General features: G+C 37.5%; 1 protein-coding gene across 2 annotated transcripts in view; it reads right to left on the reverse strand.

Annotated features, from left to right (window-relative positions):
• LOC123526820 (RE1-silencing transcription factor A-like) overlaps positions 1-17,418 on the reverse strand; it is a 94,580-nt gene that overhangs the window by 50,048 nt on the left and 27,114 nt on the right. For both annotated transcript variants that reach the window (XM_053523315.1, XM_053523316.1), the window contains exons 2-3: positions 13,930-14,627; positions 3,478-3,759 (exon numbers count right to left, since the gene is read on the reverse strand). In XM_053523315.1, the coding sequence (XP_053379290.1) occupies positions 3,478-3,759; positions 13,930-14,520 (873 nt within the window). In that variant the 5' untranslated portion in view covers positions 14,521-14,627. The remainder of the gene's footprint in view (positions 1-3,477; positions 3,760-13,929; positions 14,628-17,418) is intronic.

The following is a 17,418-nucleotide window of genomic DNA, read 5'->3' on the forward strand; positions in this document are numbered from 1 at the left end:
TTTTCAGACCTACTGACCTAGTTTTTGACCGTACGTGACCAGTTTCGAACTTGACCTAGTATCATCAGGTGACCTTCGCCATTTTTCATGAAGATCCATTGAGAAATAGGGCCCTCTAGGAGGTCACAGGTTTTCTATTCAAGCCCTACTGACCTAGTTTTTGACCCCACGTGACCTAGTTTCGAAGTTGACCTAGGTATCATCAGGTGAACATTCTGACCAATATTCATGAAGATCTCATGAAAAATATGGTCTCTAGAGAGGTCACAAGGTTTTTTCTATTTTTAGCCCTAGTGACTAGTTTTGACCCCACGTGACCCAGTTTCTAACTTGACCTAGGTATCATCAAGGTGAACATTCTGACCAAAATTCTGAAGATTCTCATGAAAAATATGGCCTCTAGGGGTCACAAGGTTTTTCTATTTTAGACCTACTGACCTATTTTTTTGACCCCACGTGACCAGTTCAAACTTGACCTAGATATCTCAAGGTGAACATTCTGACCAATTTTCATGAAGATCTCATGAAATATGGCCTCTAGAGAGGTCACAAGGTTTTTCTATTTTTAGATCTACTGCCCTGTTTTTGACGCCCCACCTGACCCAGTTTCAAACTTGACCTAGTTTATCATCAAGATGAACATTCTGACCAACTTTCATAAAGACCCCATAAAAAATGTGACCTATAGAGTGGTCACAAGCAAGTTTACGGACGGACGGACGCACGCACGGACGACGGACGCCACACGATCACAAAAGCTCACCTTGTCACTTCGTGACAGGTGAGCTAAAAACAAATCTAAGTCCACAAAAAAAATATTCAAAGTCTACAAAAAAATCCTTATCAGGTACAGGTATGTAAAAATAACCTTTAAAAATTGGAGGTACCATCCATGTTGTACCACAGAAAAGTGGTCTGGGTTTTTTCCCCTACGGCCAATAAAAAAAAAGTTTCAAAATAAGTATTTATAGTAACATAAAAGGGAAGTAATTAAAAAAAAAAAAATTATTGTAAGTACCAAAAAGGATCTGCCAAAGAAAACAAGAACCTGCAATGCAGAGCAATATACAAAAAAGCAAAGTCATTATGGACCTTTAACCCTTAAGTGTGACCTTGACCTTGAAGCAAGTCATCCGGAACATGAGCTCTGCACATCGTTTACAATGTGGTAAACATTTCTGCCAAGTTCTTGAACCTCAGCAGTTCAAGAGTACAGAGCGGACACGAACAATGATATGACCTTTGACCCTAAGTGTGACCTTGACCTTGAAGCAAATCCCCCGGAACATGCGCTCTGCACGTTGTCTTGGTGTGGTAAAACATTTGTGTCAATTTTTCTTTGAAATCCTTCAAGGGTTCAAGAGTTACAGAGCGGACCGAAACAAACTGATATGACCTTTGATCCTAAGTGTGCCCTTGACCTTAAACGGAGAATCCAATACATGCGTCTGCACATCGTCTCGGTGTGGTGAACATTTGTTTAAATTTTCCCTTAAAATCTTCAAGGGGTTCAAGAGTTACAGAGCGGACACGAAATTGCTAAGGACAGACGGACGGACGGACAGACGGACCCCAGCGTCATAACATAATACGTCCCTTCGGGCGTATAAAAATCGTGATAAGAAATAATCATAACTTTTATCAGCAATTAATTTATACACTTGCTATCGCTTGGGCCTATGGGGACGAACTGACTGGGGCGAAATTACGCTTTCATCCTGCATTTTATACAGAATATATTAATAAACTAAAGTCTAGAGTATTTACAGATTAAATCAGCATGTCTGTTGTAAAATAAAGTTATGATTTGCCTGATGATCTGTATATTTGGAATGAGATATTAACCTGTTTTTGTTCGTGGAAAAAATGTTTTTCTGACATGTATGCAAAGGACGTAAATGAAACAAGCAAATTCGATGAATTGGTATCCCCCACCGAAAGGGTTTGTGGACAGGAATGGCAAAAAAATATATCCGGCAAAAAGTTAAGGATGTTAATAAGAAGCAAATATTTTCATACTTGCATGTGGATAAATAATCATGGAAGGTTTGAAAAAAATCTAAAATAAGAAATGAAAACATTTTTTTTTATTTCTTTTTTTTTGGGGGGGGGGGGGGGAGGGGGGGGGGGTGTGACCAAGGCAAGTGGGTGTCCAGGTGTGGGTGCACAACTTCACATGTTTATAATAAATGTTCACAGAAAAGAATGAAAGAAATTTAATGAAATTCTCCCAAAATGGTAAGTTTGTTATGTACAAATATGTGGATTTTTAGACATTAAAGGGCAAAAATCTGAAGTTACAAAAGAAACCCCGTAAAAATTGTGTGTGCACAACCCCATTATAGTGCTCAAAATCTTTTAAAAGTTTCATAGTTCAAGGTCAAATATTTTCAAAAGTTATGATGCAGAATTGCCATATTATACTAGGGATCTATGGGAAACCCTATATAGTTTCCCACTAGAAACTTTAAGGGCCATAACTTTTGGTGTTACTTGGGCAATCTGTCTGAAACTTGACGGGCTTCATAACCTCATAGTGGTGAACATGTTTATGAAGTTTGTTTGAAAAAAATCTAAAATAATGAATTAAAAAAAAAAAAAATTAGGGGGGGGGGGGGGTCAGGGGGGGGGTGGGATCAAGGTAAGGGGGTGACCAGGTGTGGGTACACAACTTCACATGTTTACAATAAATGTTCATGGAAAAGAATGAAAGAAATTTAATGAAATTCTACCAAATGGTAAGTTTGTTATGTACAAATAATGAAATATGTAGATTTTTAGACAATTAAAGGGCAATAACTCTTAATTTACAAATAAATCCGAACAAAATTGTGTGTACACAACCACATTATGGTGATCTAAATTCTGTTTAAGTTTCATAGTTCTAGGTCAAATATATCAAAAGTTATGATGCAGAAATTGCCATATTTATAGTACCCTATATAGTTAACACTAGAAACTTCTAAGGGCCATAACTCTGGTGTTACTTGGGCAATCTGACTGAAACTTGACGGGCCACAAGAACTTATAGTGGTGAACATGTATATGAAGTTTTAAATAAATATTCCCAACCATTTCCTAGATATGGCTCCGGACGGACGGACGCACTGACGAACGAACGGACGCACGCACTGATGAACGGACAGACGTACAGGACAATCACTATATACCTCCCGCATCAGTAGATGCTGGGGGCATAAAAAAGGGGAAGTCCCGATTTCCCGATCGGGAAGTTTCCCCCACTGTATAAAGAGAGGATATTTTTTATAATTATTCAAGGGTAGAGTTATGGTCCATGTGCTCAACAATTTCTCCCATTGCAAAAAAACATTTAAAGTTTTATAAGATTTTATTCGGTGGTGTCAATGTGTTTCTGGAAAGGACTGATTCCAATAAAGCCCCAAAACTTATAGGGTTGTAATTACTTAATGAAATACTATTAAAGATATAATATCTTTAGTAATGTAAAAAGAATACCTTCAAATTATTCTTTCTGTTGAACTTTTTGCCACATACATTACACGCAAAATGTTTCTCAGTGTCATGCACAATGAAATGTGACGTAAGACGTTCCTTTGTGGGAAATATCTTAGAACAGTATTCACACTGAAACTGGAGTTTTGGTCCTTTGTGTTCTGTGTGTACATCTCTGATATGTTTCCTCAGATTTCCCTTCATCTTAAACCGTTTCTCACACACTTTACATTCAAATGGTCGGTTTTCTGTATGAACAAACATGTGATCTCTCAAGCTGCTACTCTGTAATAAATAACAAACATATTATAGTCTCTCAAGCAACTATTCTGTAATAAACAACAACAAGAGCCATGTTAGACATGGCCAATCCCCCTGCCGGGCATATTATAATTGAAGGCTAAAGTTCCCGGCAAGTTAGTGTCTGAAGTATTAATCTTGGGGAAAGCTTTGAAGAACCGTTTAGTTTGTGGTCCAATCAGGGGTTTTAAGATGTGGAAGAAGAATAAGTCAGTGGTGAGGTGGTTTACTGCTAAATTTTATTAATTTTCATGAACAGTTTTTATTTGGGTACTGTAAAAAGAAGGAATGGAAAGCTAACAGGAACAAGAGTGCCCGAATGCACAATATCGCCGTCACTGCAAATTTCTTTCTCTAGCAGCTGTTTTTGCAAAAGAAATTTTAATTTTGTGGGTTTTTTAGTAATCATTGTAAGTCTTTTGTTTTTTATAAGTCCACAAAAAAAACTCCTACCAGTAGAGATATCTTAAAATACACCTAAAATTGGAAAGTAACATCCATGTTGTACCACATGGTCAATTATAAAAAATGTTACAATATAAGTTATTTATAGTAACAACTAAGGGAAGTTAATCTTAAAAAAAAAAAAAAAAAAAAAAAAAAAAAAATTGAAAGTCCACACAGAAATCTTTACCAGGTAGAGATTGGTCAAAATACACCTCAAAATTGGATGTAGCATGCATGTTGTACTACAGAAAAGTAGTCTTGATTTTTCCCTACTACTAGTAATGAAAAAGTTACAATAAAAGCTATTTTAAGTAACAACAAAGGGAAGTAATTCTAAAGAAGGGAACTGCGCATGACACTTCGTCTCATGATGGTGTATAATTGTGCCAAGTTATATAAAAATCCCTCTATGCATGAAGAAGAAATGCTCCGGACAAGGTTTTCATTCTTGTATCCTTTGACCTCTAAGTGTGACCTTGACCTTAGATCTAGGGACCTGGTTCTTACGCATGACACTCCGCCTCGTGATGGTGAACATTTGTGCCAAGATATATCAAAATCCCTCCATGCATGAAAAAGATATGCTCCGGACAAATTTTTTTTCGAAAATATGATAAAAGGGGAATGACTCAAAAAAAAGGCAAGGTAGAGGGTTTTTGTTCTTGCACACTGCACTTCCTCCCAATGTGTTCTATCAGTGTATGAAGTTTGAAGAAAATCCCTCCAGTACTTTTGGAGTTATGCTCCGGACAAATTAAAAAAAAAAAAAAAAAAAAAGATAAAGGGGAATAACTCAAAAAATAGGCAAGGTAGAGTTATTGTTCTTGCACACTGCACTTCCTCCCAATGTGTTCTATCAGTGTATGAAGTTTGAAGAAAATCCCCCCAGTACTTTTGGTGTTATGCTCCGGACAAATCTTTTAAGAAAATAAGATAAAGGGGAATAACCAAAAAATAGGCCCAAAGGAAAAGTTATTGTTCTTGCACACTGCACTTCCTCCCAAAGTGTTCTATCAGTGTATGAAGTTTTGAAGAAAACCCTCCCGTACTTTTGGTGTTAAGCTCCGGACAAATTTTTTTAAGGGAAAAAAAGATAAAGGGGAATACTCAAAAATAGGCAAGGAAAGTTATTGTTCTTGCACACTGCACTTCCTCCCAATGTTTTTCTATCAGTGTATGAAGTTTGAAGAAAATCCCTCCAGTACTTTTGGAGTTTTGCTCCGGACAAGATCGTTTGCGGACGGACGGACAGACGGACGCACACACGGACGGAGAGCCTTGGCGGGGGGATAAAAAATATGGTCCCTCAAGCTACTTACTATACTGTGTAATTAACAACTAACATGTGGTCTCTCAAGCATTTATTCTGTAATTAACAAGAGGACCATGCTGGTCCTGAATCGCTCACCTGTCCACATGCAACCCAGTTCATTGTGGCTAAGTTTCATTGAAAACCACCAAGTAGTTTCACTATTTTTAGACCTACTGACCTAGTTTTTGACCGCACGTGACCCAGTGAACATTCTGACCAACTTTCATAAAGATCCCATGAAAAATGTGACCTCTAGAGTGGTCACAAGCAAAAGTTCTATTTTTTAGACCTACTGGCCTAGTTTTGGACCGCACATGACCCAGTTCCGACCATGACCTAAATATCTTCAAGATAAACATTCTGACTAACTTTCATAAAGATCCCATGAAAAATGTGACCTCTAGAGTGGTCACAAGCAAAAGTTAACGCATGGACACACGGACGATGTAGTCCTACTGACCTAGTTTTTGACCGCAGTTGACCCAGTTTCAAACTTGACCTAGATATCATCAAGATGAATATTCAGATTAACTTTCATACAGATCCCTTTAAAAATATCGCCCCTTTGAGAGGTCACAAGGTTTTTCTATTATTTGACCTACTGACCTGTTTTTTAAAAGGCACGTGACCCCGTTTCAAACTTGAACTGATCTCATCAAAGTGAACATTCTGACCAATTTTTATGAAGATCCATTGAAAAGTATGGACTCTAGAGAGGTCACAAGGTTTTTCTATTTTTAGACCTACTGACCCAGTTTTTGATCGCACGTGACCCAGTTTCGAACTTGACCTAGATATCATCAAGGTGAACATTATGACCAATTTTCATGAAGATCCATTGAAAAATATGGCCTCTAGGGAGGTCACAAGGTTTTTCTATTTTTAGACCTACTGACCTAGATTTTGACCGCAGTTTCAAACTTGACCTAGATATCATCAAGTGAATATTCAGACCCAAATCTCATACAGATCCATTTATAAACTAGAAATTGCTTTTGTAAAAAGCGCTGTCTCCCCCAATGCAAAACGTATAGGCAAGAAGTCAATAGGGGTCAGGAGCGAAAGTCAAAAGAGACACTGATGGTTGGCTGCAATAGGGATCATTATTGGCATGTCCAGTATCCCACTAAGTTTCAACACTCTTGGCCTAGTGGTTCTCAAGTCACTGTTCAGGCTCCTGTGACTTGACCATTGATCAAGTGACCCCAAATCAATAGGGGGCATCTACTCTGCATGTCCCAAACTCCTATTAAGTTTCAAAATCTAGGTCAAGTGGTTCTTAAGTTATTTTCCGGAATGATTTTACATGACCAGGCCCTGAGACCTTGACCTTTAATAGACTGACCAAAATTCAATAGGGGTGATCTACTTTCATGCTCCAAAACATCCTATGAAGTTTCCAAATTCTGGGTCAAGTGGTTCTCAAGTTATTGATCGGAAATTGTTTTCCATGTTCAGGCTCCTGTGACCTTGACCTCTAACAGAGTGACCCCAAAATCGATAGGGGTCATCTACTCTGCATGTTCCTATGAAGTTTCAACATTCTGGGTCAAGAGCTTCTCACTAGTGAAATGGTTATCAATGTTCAGGCCCCTGTGACGTTGACCTTTAAAGGAGTGACCCCAAAAAGAAATAGGGGTCATTTACTCAGGGATCAAATTTAACGGTCGCTAACTTGCAAAATTCGAGTAAGAATAAAACAAGAGCTGTCGGAGGACAGCAACGCTCGACTATTCAACAGCCTTGTCAATTGAATTAATACAAAAGTTGAAAAAGGGGCATAATTTTGTAAAATGCAAAGTAGAGGTATTGAACCTTGTACTGCATGTCATATCATGACAGTGAACAAGTGTGTGAAGTTTCGATCCTTTCCAATTTGTGGATACTGAGATACCAGCTTACATACAAAAACTTAACCAAAAACTGCTAAGTCAAAAAAAGGGACATAATTTTGAAAAAAAAAAAGAGTAGAGTTATGGGAGTTGCTTAGTGCATGTCAGATCATGACAGTGAACAAGTATGTGAAGTTTCAATCCATTCCCATTATTAAGTACTGAGATACCAGCTTACATACAAAACCATAACCAAAAATTTCTAAGTCGAAAAAGTGGGATAATTTTGTAAAAAAGTAAAAAAGAGTTTTGGAACCTGTGCAATGTAGGTCAGTTTATCACAGTGAATAAGTGTGTGAAGTTTCAATCCATTCCCAACAGTGGTTACTGAGATACCAGCTTACATACAAAACCTAAACTAAAAAAATTTTTAAGTCGAAAAGGGGCTAATTTTTGAAAAAAAAAAAGAGCAGAGTTATGGGACTTGCTTAGTGCATGTAGATCATGACAGGAACAAGTATGTGAAGTTTCCAAAACCATTCCCATTAGTAAGTACTGAGATACCAGCTTACATACAAACCTTAACCAAAAAATTTTTAAGACGAAAAAAGGGGCATTAAATTTTGTAAAAAAGCAAAACAGAGTTATGGAACCTGTGCAGTGTAGGTCAGTTTATCACAGTGAATAAGTGTGTGAAGTTTCAATCCATTCCCACAAGTGGTTATTGAGATATCAGCTTACATACAAAACCTTAACCAAATCGGGACGCGGACGCCGACGCGGACGCCGACGCATGGGCGAGTCCAATAGCTCTACTATTCTATGAATAGTCGAGCTAAAAATGCGAGTTGAAAATCATGGCACTCGAATATTTTCGCGATCACGTTCGAAAATCGGGAAATTCGCTCAAACTGTCCTTTTCTCTTTAAAAACTCCTTTCGGGCAGTTAATTTACCGATAATCATGTGACTGCTTCTAGACGCTTGTCGCTTTATACAAAAATAATTATGGGGGCAAGGGACAGTAAATCTGAAAACTCCACAACTCTGCGCTGATACCAGTGCGAAAAAAATCATAAAAAATCCAATTTCGACAAATTCAAGGCAATTGTTGAGCGAATGTCTCGCATAGACATAGCACTTCATTATGTGACATTTTCAGTCTGCCGATTCTGTTGCTTCTGTGATAGAAACGAGTAAAACGCAGGTTTCAGGACACTAAATTTTTAGACAAAAATGGCCCAAAATGCACTCCTTGCGTGACCTGTACCGTATTATCTGCAAATGACTGACCTAAAACTCATGCATATTTTTAAAGCATGTAGCCAGATGAAAATAATGATGGGAAGAAATGTATCTCATAACCGTTTACTTTTTCCGCAAATTTGTGCTGAAGCTGGATGGATGGAGGACCGTTTCCAATTCGTCTGACTTCCGTTACCTCAGGTAAAGTTTTAGACACGGCCGTCTACATGGAGTTAGGAAAATCGATACATGCACATATTTATTTTACACAATAATCACTCGTACACAAGAATCCTTAGTTCTATAAACATCATAAATAACCAGTTGAATATATATGCCTGTAAAGTACATATGTCTATTTTATTTAAAAAACGTACCCGGGCCAAAAGCGAAACTGGCCCCTGCCACTTTATTGGATAATATATTATGTAAGTAAGCGTCTAGGCAATATTTGTTTTCATTTTGGACGTCCGTAATTTGCAAAGTTCTGCGAAAATGGAGAGAAAAATAACATGTTTCTTGGTGCAAAAAGGCCCGTGGAGCTCAAAAATGCTAGCAACACTACCGGCAGTGACCTGAGAAAAAAATATCATTGAGTACTTTGGTTTGTATCGTACTTTCAAAAGCAGAAAGTCCCAAGCCTGTCCGGACCGTGAACTTTTATATGAAACCAAACAACAACAAAACAACTTAAATTTAACACGTAAACAGCTTTTAAATAATTGCTATTGGAACCCATCATTTTGCTAGTGGAAAAAAAGGCACTAGCAAAAATTTGCTAGTTGGAAAAAAAGTTAAATTCAATCCCTGTTTACTCTGCAGGAACAATCATCCTATGAAGTTTCAACATTCTGGGTCGAGAGGTTCTCAAGTTATTGATTGGAAACGGTTTTCGATGTTAAGGCCCCTGTGACCTTGACCTTAAACAGAGTGACCCCAAAATCGATAGGGGTCATCTACTTTGCATGACCAATCATCCTATTAAGTTTCAACATTCTGGGTCAAGTGGTTCTCAAGTTACTGACCGGAAAAGGTTTTCAATGTTCAGGCCCCTGTGACCTTGACCTTCAACAGAGTGACCTCAAAATCAATAGGGGTCATCTACTCTGCATGCAAATCATCCTATGAAGTTTCAACATTCTGGGTCAAGTCGTTCTCAAGTTATTGATCGGAAATGGTTTTCCATGTTCAGGCCCCTGTGACCTTGACCTTCGACGGAGTGATCCCAAAATCAATAGGGGTCATCTACTTTGCATGATCAATCATCCCATGAAGTTTCAACATTCTGGGTCAAGTCGTTCTCGAGTTATTGAACGGAAATGGTTTTCCATGTTCAGGCCCCTGTGACCTTGACCTTCGACGGAGTGACCCCAAAAACAATAGGGGTCTTCTCCTCCATAAGCCCTACCAATCTATGAAGTTTGAAGGTTCCAGGTCAAATGGTTCTCCAGTTATTGATCGGAAATGAAGTGTGACGTTCGGCTGGACAGAGGGAGACATAATATTGCCTCTAGAGAGGTTGTTCACAAGGTTTTTCTATTATTTGACCTAATGACCTAGTTTTTGATGGCACGTGACCCAGTTTCGAACTTTAACTAGATATCAAGGTAAACATTCTGACCAATTTCCATGAAAATCCATTGAAAAGTATGGCCTCTAGAAAACACAAGGATTCTCTATTTTTAGATCTACTGACCTAGTTTTTGACTGCACATTACCCAGTTTCGAACTTGACCTTCATGAAGATCCATTGAAAAATATGGCTTCTAGGGAGGTCACAAGGATTTCCTATTTTTAGACCTACTGACCTAGTTTTGGATCACACATGACCCAGTTTTGAACTTGACCTAGATATCATCAAGATGAACAATCTGACCAACTTTCATAAAGATCCCATGAAAAATGTGACCTCTAGAGTGGTCACAAGCAAAAGTTTACGCACGGACACCGTGCGATCACAAAAGCTCACCTGTCACAAGTTTCAAATCTATATGCCTTTTGGTAATAGCTGTATGTACTTGCACGCAAAACTTTAACCAGGATTTTCTAAGTCCAAAAGGGGGCATAATTTGGCTAAATTGCAGGTCAGAGTTACGGGACTTGATGCTATCAACTAGTTTTACAACCCCGAAGACAGACATTAAGTTTCAATTCAATATCTGCATTTGTTTTGGAGATAGTAACTTGCATGTAAAACTTTAACCAGGATTTTCTAAGTCCAAAAGGGGGCATAATTAAGCCAAAATGAAGGTCAGAGTTATGGGACTTGGTGCTATCAACTAGTTTTATAACCCTGAAGACACATGTGAAGTTTCAATTCAGTATCTGCATTAGTTTTGGATATAGTAACTTGCATTGTAAAACTTTAACCAGAATTTTCTAAGTCCAAAAGAGGGCATAATTTGCTCAAAATACATGTCAGAGTTATGAAACTTGACCTAGTGAGGTTAGTAATTTATCTAGAAAGAGAAAAAATAAGTTTCAAATCTATATGCCTTTTAGTAATAGCTGTATGTACTTGCATGCAAAACATTAACCAGAATTTTCTAAGTCCAAAAGGGGGCATAATTCGGCCAAAATGAAGGTCAGAATTATGGGACTTGGTGCTATCAACTAGTTTTAAAACCCCGAAGACACATGTGAAGTTTCAATTCAATATCTGCATTAGTTTTGGATATAGTAACTTGCATGTAAAACTTTAACCAAAAGCAAAAGGGGGCAGAATTTGCTTAAAATACATGTCAGAGTTATGAAACTTGACCCAGTGAGGTTGGTAATTGACCTAGAAAAAGAAAAAAATAAGTTTCAAAGCTATATGCCTTTAAATGATAGCTGTATGTACTTGCATGCAAAAACTTAACCAAGGTGTGACGCCGACGCCGACGCCAGGGTGAGTAGAATAAGTTGAGCTAAAAATGCAAGTATTGAAAACTGAAATTTTTCAAACTTAGTTTGAATTGTCTTAAATGATTTCATTGCAGTCTTCTGAATCCTGCTATTGTAACTATCCGAGAAGAAATCGTACGCCAGTACGTGAATATTTGGGGACGAAAACACTGCGAATCTACCGGCGATTAAAAGGCGAACTTGTTAAAAATTATGTTTCTTTCAAATTAATTATATCCTTTAATGATATGTCAATCACAAACACCAGCTAGAATGTAACATTAAATCAAACTGAAGTGCATATGTTCGTATTTTCGGGAAACAGGTATGAATTTTTCGCCCCCCCCCCCACCCCTCCGTTACGGCTGCAATTATTTTCCTAAGTCGTGCAAATCAAAATTATTTACGTAAATATTATGAAAGGATCGTATCTTTCTCTATGAAAAATAAATAAGATAACACCTCTTCTGTTGATTTCATGCAATATATCTTTCTATAAACCCATTTCTATGCTACAAACTTTGACGGATACACGGGTGCAATTTTATCATTCAGTAGGCCTATTGTGTCAAAATAGAACGCACGCCGTGAAAGTTAGATATTTTCTGATCATGTCATGTGACCAAAACGAGCTCTTTGGTGTTGTTATATAATAAATTTTGATAAACTTTTCTAGCAGGAACTGAGTTTTAATTTAAAATGTTTACAAAAGACACAACTTGGTTTTAGTACCGATTATAGATCTACGCGGATGGTACTATTTTTTTTAGGTTATTTATAGTTTATTTTGGTCAGGTGATGAAGAATTGTTTTGGTCATGTGATCAAAGCAAGCATGCTCATTTTCATATGCTTTGTTTTTGTTATAAAATATAGATTACGACAAATATGTACTTAAGCAATGCATTTTTTGATAAAGTTGAATCTCAGAAGCTTTCTGAAAGTAAAACCGACTTGAATTACGTAAAATTTAAGGAGTACATGTAACAATTTGTTCTTTGGTTTCGGATAAGCGTATCATTTGTAAATTTGTGGTATGGTAAATCTGTGGTCATGCTTGGCTGCCCACAAAAACTGTATATGGCATAAATGTAAACTCAACTAGCTGGAACTACCGATGGCTTGAATAAATTTCAACGGGCCCCGGGAGTTTGAACAAAGTTGGAATGTACAACTTGAATTATTTTCAGTATAATACTTACACTGTAGGTTAATTGAGACAATTCATTTTCAATTGAGCCTGCAGATCTAAAAGATTTATTACAAATTCTTGAAATAGTCTGTATGATTTTAACTTGTTTTTAACACACTCCAGATTGACTCTTAAGAGTAAAAGTGAAAAGAAAGCAGCAATGCTATGTCAAAAATACTAAGAAACAAAGCCCGACAGAAAAAAACACTCCTTAATTTTTTCAAAGGAAAGACTTTGTAAGTCTGTAAATACTATCGTAATGCAGTTTTCACCCATGCCTTTGTTGAGTTTAGAAAGGTATAGGGGTGACTGTTGAGGCCAATTTTGACTATTGCAATACTATTGATATTGCTTAAAAACTATTGCGATACTATTCTATTGCAGGTTACTATTGCGATACTATTGCAATAGTTATCAGCCATCATATTTTATACAGTAAAGCTACCAACTGGCATTGTTACAGTGTAACAAACGGCACTGTTTATAATTGCTGTTAACACACATTGAGATGTTTGTATAACTTAAACGGACAGTAATAATTTTAACATTAAATATTTTTTGCCTTCCTTGGCTTTGGAACAATAAGTAAAACAATAAACCTATGCAAGGTATACTCAAACGAATCGGACATTTTGTTGCGAATGTCAACATGTTTAATAACCCAAAGCATCGAAAAAGACGAAAATTAACGGATCAGATTAAGGTGTACCAGCACTAAATGAAGGGCCCTACCGAACAGTTACAAATAGCCTTTTTCTCCATGTCCATAGCACATTTTCTCATCTAAAATTAACAGGTTATTTAAACATATTTAATCAAAGTTTCTAAGAAACTAAATTTATTAATTATCTCCCAGACTTCTCAGTCCTTTATGGTAGTTTAATTCCGTGAGGGTAATTATTGTAATGGAGACGTAAACATTTTCCGAGGCGCAAATGAAAGCTGGCTCTGTTTTTTGGTTTATAAATTATAAATTATTTCTGTATTTACTAAAATTTCAAAACTATCGAAACTATCAATTGTTGAAGGAACTATCGGCGATTGTTATTGGATCGTGACTTTTCTATCGATGCATGTTATCGGGACACTTAGTATCGCAATGCATCGATAGTTCGATGTATCGTTACACCCCTAAAAAGGTAATAGATTATTCAAAAACGTATTATGTGAATGTTTAAAATTCATTCACTCTCTCTCTCTGATGTAACAAATACTGATTCCATATGAAGTAATAATTTCTTACCCTGTCAAAAGGTTTGTTGCATATTTCACATGAGTATGGGTATTTCCCCTCATGTTTGATCTTTTTGTGTCTTGCTAACTGATATGGGAACTGGAATGCTTCTTCACATTTGTCACACTCGTGTCGCAGAGTACTGGGATCAGGTTTTGGCCGGGCATTGAACTTGTTATGCCTGTTCAACACTATCACTTGTGTATCTTTATCCATTTCTTGCTTAATACTTTTGTGATCCCTTTCAGCGAGTATTGTTGTCTTGTTGGAATGTGTAATTTCATCACCACTGAAAGTATCCTCTGTTTCTGTGTCAGTGTCTAAATTGTAATCTTCATTTTCTGTTGACATACCATACATATCATCTTCATTAATTTCATTTTTCACTTTTGATAGATCAACAACTTCACCAGCATCAACATTATCATCTACTTTGCTTTGTACATCAGCTATGTCACCATCATTTAGTATTTCGTCAATTTGAACAGTCTCCTTTCTGGTAGTATCACTTTCAACACTCTCCAAAGCTGTTTCTGTATCCTGTATTTTAGTGACCTCTGCTTCCATTGCAGGGTCTGATAAGATATAGTGGTATTCCATACCTCTATAGGAAAGTCCTCATGTACCCACTTCAGTACAGTGCTTAACAATACTATTTCAGTTTAGTGCAAAACACCAAATGTTCTTTTCTTGTGAGCATTTCTTGCCTGAAAAATAAGAAATATCCTACTTACCAAATTAAACATATTTCATTATACTGACATATCTGAATCACTATACATAAATGCATGCTTTACTGATGCAATACGAATCTTCTTTATTGCTTTTAAGCAACACTGAGCTGAGCACTCCCTGACCCCTTCATGTTTTTCCCTGACTAAAACTTTGTATCAGACCTGAAGTAAAGGCAATAGCAACAAGAACTCGTAGAACACAAAATACCCCCCTTGATGCATTCAGTAATAGCACAAGGAACAGAAATTATTTGGTTAATGTACACAAAAGTTCTACTATTCTGGGTCAATGTGACCTTGACCTTTGACCTACTGACCTCAAAATCAATAGGAGTCATCTGCTGGTCCTGATCAACCTCCCTATTAAGTTTCATGATCCTAAGCCCAAGCATTCTCAAGTTATCATCCTGAAATGGTTTAACTGTTCTGGATTACTGTGACCTTGACCTTTGACTTACTGACCTCAAAATCAAAAGGGGTCATCTACTGGTCCTCCCTATCAAGTTTCGTGATCCTAGGCCCAAGCATTCTCAAGTTATCGTCCGGAAACGGTTTATCTGTTCCAAGTCACTTTGACCTTGACCTTTGACCTACTGACCTCAAAGTCAATAGGAGTCATCTGCTGGTCATGATCAACCTCCCTATCAAGTTTCATGATCCTAGGCACAAGCATTCTTGAGTTATCATCCAGAAACCATTTAACTGTTCTGGGTCACTGTGACCTTGACCTTTGAACTACTGACCTCAAAATCATTTTGGGTCATCTGCTTGGACATGACCAACCTCCTTACCAACTTTCATGATCCTAGGCCCAAACGTTCTTGAGTTATTATCCGGAAACTTTTTAACTGTTCTGGGTCACTGTGACCTTGAACTCTGACCTACTAGCCTCAAAATCAATAGAGGTCATCTGTTGGTCATGATCAACCTCCCTATTAACTTTCATGATCCCAGGCCCAAGCGTTCTTGAGTTATCATCCAGAAACTGTTTAACTGTTTCAGGTCACTGTGACCCTGACCTTTGACTGACTAACCTCAAAATCAATAGGGTTCATCTGCTGGTCATGACCAACCTCCCTATCAACTTTCATGATCCTAGGCTCAAGCATTATTGAGTTATCACCTGGAAACCAACTGGTCTACATACAGACATCTGCAAAACAATACACCCCTCCTTCTTTGAAGGGGGGCATAATTAATTACAATTGATTATATTTCAAGTACTTCAGAGTACATATTTTCCATTACAATGTACATTTAATGGTTAATTAATTCAGAAATAAAATATCCCAAACATTAATGTGTCATTGAAAATCACTGTTTGGGAGTTGTAAATTACAAAGGAGCTGTCAGTTGACAGCGCGCTCGACTATTCTCAGTGCTTGATAGTATAATATAAGCTATGAGTAAAACTTTAACATTACAATAAGCATATTCTAAGTCGAAAAGGGGCCATAATTCAGTCAAAATGCTTGATAGAGCTGCCTCCTCCTTTTTACAGACTGTGGTCATGATGGTAAACAAGTATGCAAAATATGAAAGCAATATCTTAATGGACTTTGAAAATATTTGGGGTGGTACGCAAACTTTAACATTACAATAAGCATATTCTAAGTCGAAAAGAAGCCATAATTCAGTCAAAATGCTTGATAGAGTTGCCTCCTCTTTTTTACAGACTGGGGTCATGATGGTAAACAAGTATGCAAAATATGAAAGCAATATCTCAATGGAGTTTGAAAATATTTGGGGTGGTACGCAAACTTTAACATTACAATAAGCATATTCTAAGTCGAAAAGGGGCTATAATTCAGTCAAAATGCTTGATAGAGTTGCCTCCTTCTTTATACACACACTGGGGTCATGATGGTAAACAAGTATGCAAAATATGAAAGCAATATCTCAATGGACTTTGAAAATATTTGGGGTGGTACGCAAACTCAACATTTGTGTGACGCTCACGCTAACGCTCATGCCGACGCCGGGGTGAGTAGGATAGCTCCCCTATTCTTCAAATAGTCGAGCTAAAAACGCAGCCTGAATGATATAATAATACCCATCTGAATGACAAGCAAAGATGTTTCATTAATGAGCAAATCTCAGCCCAACGCTCGACTATTCAACAGCCTTGTCAACTGAATGAATACAAATGTCGAAAAAGGAGCAAAATTTTGTACAAATGCAAAACAGGGCTATAGTACCTGCACAGTGATTAAAAGCTCATGACAGTGGACAAGTGTATGAAGTTTCAATCCATTCCCATTAGTGGGTACTGAGATAACAGCTTACATACAAAACCTTAACCAAAAACTACAATGTCAAACAAGAGCTCGTCGAACATGAAATGCCCCCCTTGATGCATTCAGTAATTGCACAAGGAACAGAAATTATTTGCTCACTGTAAACAAAAGTTCTACTGTTCTCGTTCAATGTGACATGGACCTTTGACCTATTGACCTCAAAATCAACAGGGGTCATCTGCTGGTAATGATCAACCTCCCTATTAAGTTTAGTGATCCTAGGCCCAAGCGTTCTCAAGGTATCTTCTGGAACGGGTTTAACTGTTCCAGGTCAATGTGACCTTGACCTTTAGCCTACTGACCTCAAAATCTATAGGGGTCATGTACAGGTCAGGACCAACCTCCCTATCAAGTTTCATGATCCTAGGCCCAAGCGTTCTCAAGTTATTGTCTGGAAATGGTTTAAATGTTCCGGGTCACTGTAACCTTGACCTTTGATCTACTGACCTCAAAATCAATAGGGGTCA

Source organism: Mercenaria mercenaria, chromosome 14, assembly GCF_021730395.1.
Source record: "Mercenaria mercenaria strain notata chromosome 14, MADL_Memer_1, whole genome shotgun sequence".
In the NCBI taxonomy this organism is placed as follows: Eukaryota; Metazoa; Mollusca; class Bivalvia; order Venerida; family Veneridae; genus Mercenaria; species Mercenaria mercenaria.